The sequence below is a fragment of the Cucumis sativus genome, unplaced genomic scaffold (assembly GCF_000004075.3).
Source record: "Cucumis sativus cultivar 9930 unplaced genomic scaffold, Cucumber_9930_V3 scaffold133, whole genome shotgun sequence".
Taxonomy (NCBI): domain Eukaryota; kingdom Viridiplantae; phylum Streptophyta; class Magnoliopsida; order Cucurbitales; family Cucurbitaceae; genus Cucumis; species Cucumis sativus.
The window spans coordinates 85,862-90,406 of record NW_022279535.1 but is presented as its reverse complement, the minus strand read 5'-3'; the positions used below and the strand labels follow the sequence as shown (position 1 = coordinate 90,406).

General features: G+C 45.1%; 1 protein-coding gene across 1 annotated transcript; it reads right to left on the bottom strand.

Moving 5' to 3' along the window:
• Window positions 1-541: 541 nt before the first annotated feature.
• On the bottom strand, window positions 542-2,851 carry LOC116405638. The gene is made up of 2 exons (XM_031889562.1): window positions 1,666-2,851; window positions 542-1,416 (listed from the first exon to the last, which is right to left on the bottom strand). Exons 1-2 carry the CDS (start codon window positions 2,849-2,851, stop codon window positions 542-544), a joined length of 2,061 nt encoding a protein of 686 aa, XP_031745422.1.
• Between the last annotated feature and the right edge of the window lie 1,694 nt (window positions 2,852-4,545).

Sequence of the window (4,545 nt, the reverse complement as noted above, 5' to 3'; positions counted from 1 at the left end):
TGAGCTGGAATACAACCATAGGCTCCCGAATAGCAACTCCATGAAGACGATGATTTCGCTCCTGCCAAATGAAATAAATTGTAGCACACCAGAGAAGGCGCCACAGTTTTCTCCTCACACTCTTCCCAATAACCGATTCTATGAGAAGATGACATAAGCAAAAGGATCCTCGACCAAACCTCCCACCCAAAATGACAAGAAAAAAACAAATGATCACGAGACTCATAGTTCCCTCCACAAAGCAAACGCGATAAAGGAATCGACCTATCCCACCGACTTAACCTATCTCTAGTACCCAACCTATCCCTGATGGCCAACCAAGCACAAAAGGAGTGCTTAGGAATATTTCCCCCACCCCATAGTAAACCCGACCAACCAACCCTACTACTATGAGGACGAATAGTCTCCCACGCACTGGTGATAAAAAACTATCATGACTCCCCGGCACCCAGACCCACCTATCCTCAACACTCGGACTCGGCCTCACTCCCTGAACCCTATCCCAAATGTCCATCAAATCCAAAGAAACAAGCGGCCACCTTCAATCACCATCCCGACCCATGAAATCCACCAGCCTCGCATCCCACCGACTACCTGCATCATAGATCACCCTCTCCCCAAACTGCTGGATAATCGGCCCACCCTGAATCCATGGAACCAACCACACTCTACACTTCCTTCCATTGCCCACCTCCATCTTAACATGATCTTTAAGGATATCCCGCTTACGCAAGATTTCCCTAAAGCACCAAGATCGACTCACCCCAGCATCGATCTCCAAGAGCGATCTCCCTTTAAGGATATAAGATTCCACCCAAGCAACCCATAAACTACCAGATTTAACAAGTAGCAACCATAATATCTTCAACGTGCTTGCTATATTCCAAGAAGATCCATCGCGAATATCAAGACCTCCTTCATCAAAAGGAAGACAAACCTCATCCCAGGCAACTTTAGCACCACCTCTTCCCTCCTCGTTACCTCTCCACAAATAAGCCCTCAAGATCTTATCAACGTCTCTGTGGACTTTCATAGGAAGCATGAACACACTAGCCCAATAAACCTGAAGGCTCCTAAGGACTGAGCGAACAAGCTGAAGTCTACCTGCAAAAGATAACACTCTAGCAGACCAAGACCGAATACGACTGGTAATACGCTGAATAAGGGGATCACAATCAGAGCTCCGCAATCTTCTAGAGAGGAGAGGAAGCCCAAGATAACGAACAGGGAGATGACCAATGGAAAAACCCATGTTAGCAGCAAGCCGAGAGGCTTTCGAACTATTAACCCCCACAAGAAAAATTAAGCTTTTAGCAAGATTAGCAAACAGTCCCGAAAGCTCACCAAACCTCTTAATAGTCTCTTTTATGAAACTCATAGAATGATTATCAGCAGTACAAAAGATCATCAGGTCATCTACAAAAGTAAGATGAGTTAATCTGACCTTCTCACAAAACTAGTGGAATTGAAAATTCTGAGGTAGGCTGTTCAACATGCGAGAAAGCACCTCCATGACCATCACAAATAAGAACGGGGATAAAAGGTCACCTTGTCTAAGTCCTTTCCTCCCATGGAAAAAACCTTCCAACGATCCATTAATCATAATGGAGAACATCAGAGAGGTCACACACGCTCGAACCCAACTCACAAATCTTAAAGGCGTACCTATGGCAATCAGCAGGCCAAAGAGGAAATCCCAATTAACATAATCATAAGCTTTTTGGAGGTCAACCTTCATAGTGCACCGAGGTTTACCTCTGTGCAAATGGTATGCCCCTACAAGCTCCTGACAAAGAAGAATATTGTCAATAATACTCCTCCCAGGGATGAAAGCTGGCTGATTTCCACTAACAAAAGAAGGAAGCCACACACGAAGCCTATCTGCCAATATTCTTGAAATGCACTTATAAATAACGCTGCAACAAGATATAGGGCTGAAATCCTCCAATCGATCAGCACCATTCCTTTTAGGAATAAGTGTAATAGCAGTCGTATTCACCCCTTGAGGGAAGTAATTGGTCTCAAAGAAGTGTAAGACGACATCACAGAAACCCTCTCCAACCACCGTCCAAGCTCCTTTGAAGAAGCCAACTGAATACCCATCAGGGCCTGGAGCCTTTCCACCATCCATGGAGAACAGAACACGTCTCACTTCCTCCCTGCCAATAGGCGACTGGAGGGCCTGACAACACTCCTCAGTCCATCTAAACTGAACAATCTCCTCAATACTAGTAGAGAGCTCTCCATAGCTAATATTCTGAGAACCCAGACTATCTTTGAAATAATTCACTACCACCTGAGTCACCTGATCATGGTTAGTCAACCGATTTCCATCTGGGTCAATAACTGATCTCAAAGCATTGCTGCTCTGCCTTGATCGAACAGATCGATGAAAAAAGGCAGTATTCTGGTCATCTAGCTTCAACCATCTGGTTCGCGACTTCTGACGCATAGCGGCTTCCTCCACTCTAACCGCTTTCCAAAAGTTTACCGTGGCTAAGCTCGCGTGATTACTCGCCTCCTCCGACAGAGAGTTCGTCTCCATCTCTCTTTCAGCTCGGTCCATGGTATCATTGGCAAGACGAACATCCTCACTGATGGTCCGGATATGCCTACCAAAATGTCTGCGAAGAATCGACTTGAGATTTCTTAAGTTCCTCACAATATTCACAATTGGAGAAACTCTAGTATCTTTGGTCCAAGCAGAGGACACAACATCCATAAAGGACGCTTCTTGAACCCAATGGTTAAAGAAACGAAAAGAGACCACTTGTTGGCTTCGCTGATTACTGGGATAGACAAGTATGGGAGAATGATCAGAAATACCCCACGGGAGGACGTTAACCCTCATGTTAGGCCATGTACTAAGCCCCTCATCATTCACTAGGATACGATCAAGTCTCTTCTCATCAAACCCGACCATGTATCTTACTAGTCCAAGTAAACCAGTTCCCCTGGACCGCGTGTTCAACAAGGTCCGCCTCTCGAATAGCCATGTCAAACTCCTCCATATCCCCCACGTTCGGAGCACCCCCGAATGCTTCAGACTGGAGTCTGATGGTGTTAAAATCACCCAAGACCATACCCGGTCCTCTCCAACCAGCAGAGATCTCAGCCATTTGCCTCCATAAAACACGTCTCTCGATGTTACTATTATAGGCATACACACACAGAACCTCTACCTTCTCCCCAGAGATCAAATCTGTTATTACACCAAAAATAAACTGGTCGACAACCTCGTTAGTCGTGAACACAAAACTGTTACGTTTCCACATAATCCACATTCGACCTGCTCCACTATCGCTGTAGTTACTAATGAACCCCCACGAATCACAAATCTTCTAGATATCGAGACAAAGTTCTCCTCTCGAACTCTAGTCTCCAGGATGCAACAGAAACCCACCGTAGACACAGCTAAGAAGTCCTTCACCGCTCTACACTTTATAGGGCTATTAAGGCCCCGCACGTTCCACGTACACCAACTAACCATGAGGTCGTATGGGAGCCGCCTCTCCATAGGAATTACATCACCTGCAGTACTCAAAAGGACCATAGAAGAGTCATCTACTCGTAAGGGAGGAGGGGAGGCATCCACTATAGATAAAGGCCATTTATCTCCTTTATCCACCTCCATGAGGTTGTTAAAGGAGTTAGTGATACTCACTTCCGCCCTTTTCCCTCTGTCCCAAATAGAGATCATTCCCCTATTTTTCCTGTCAACTGGGGTAAATTCCTCCCAATTTACCTCCACCTTTTCAGGCAGTTTATGGGTAATAATTTCTCCTTCTTCCATGTGTTGGAAGGATTCCAACACAACATCTTCATACTCCCCACAAATTGGAACCACCTCTTTAGTAGGAACAACCTCTTTAACAGGAACCTCTTTACTTGCAGCTTCCTTTTTACTATCTTCATTGCCTCTTTTCTTAGGGCAGGTGTTCTGCGAGTGTCCAAAAGATCGACACAAGTTACATTTTTTCGGTTTCCACTCATAAGTGACAGTTACAATAAATTCCTCTCCTCTAAGGTTGACTGTTACTTCGGCAGGCATAATACTGTCCACATTCAATTCCACACATATACGGGCATAAGAAAGACGACGCCTCTCTTTAGTAGCAAGATCAACTGAAAGAGGTTTTCCTATTGCACTCGCTACCACAGCCAAACCAGCATCCGTCCATAGCTCCAACGGAATCCTCCCTAACTTTATCAAAACATGAACTGAATCAAAGACAAAGGATTCAGGAACTATACCTGGAGTCCATTTGCGGAGGAGCATAGGTTTGCCTCCAAGGTGCCATGGGCCACGGGATAAGATCCACTCTATCGACTTCAGATGTTTGAATTGAAAGCAGATGAGCCCATTCTCCATCAGAGTAATTGTTGGCATTTCAATTCTACCCCAAATCTTCTCTATAAGACGATAGATGACTAGATACAACAATTTTGCATCAATTAATTGGCTGACGAGGGAGTTCTCCCACACTCTAACTCCTTGACTAATAACTTCTTCAAACGGGGTCACCACAATTTTCTCTCCCACGG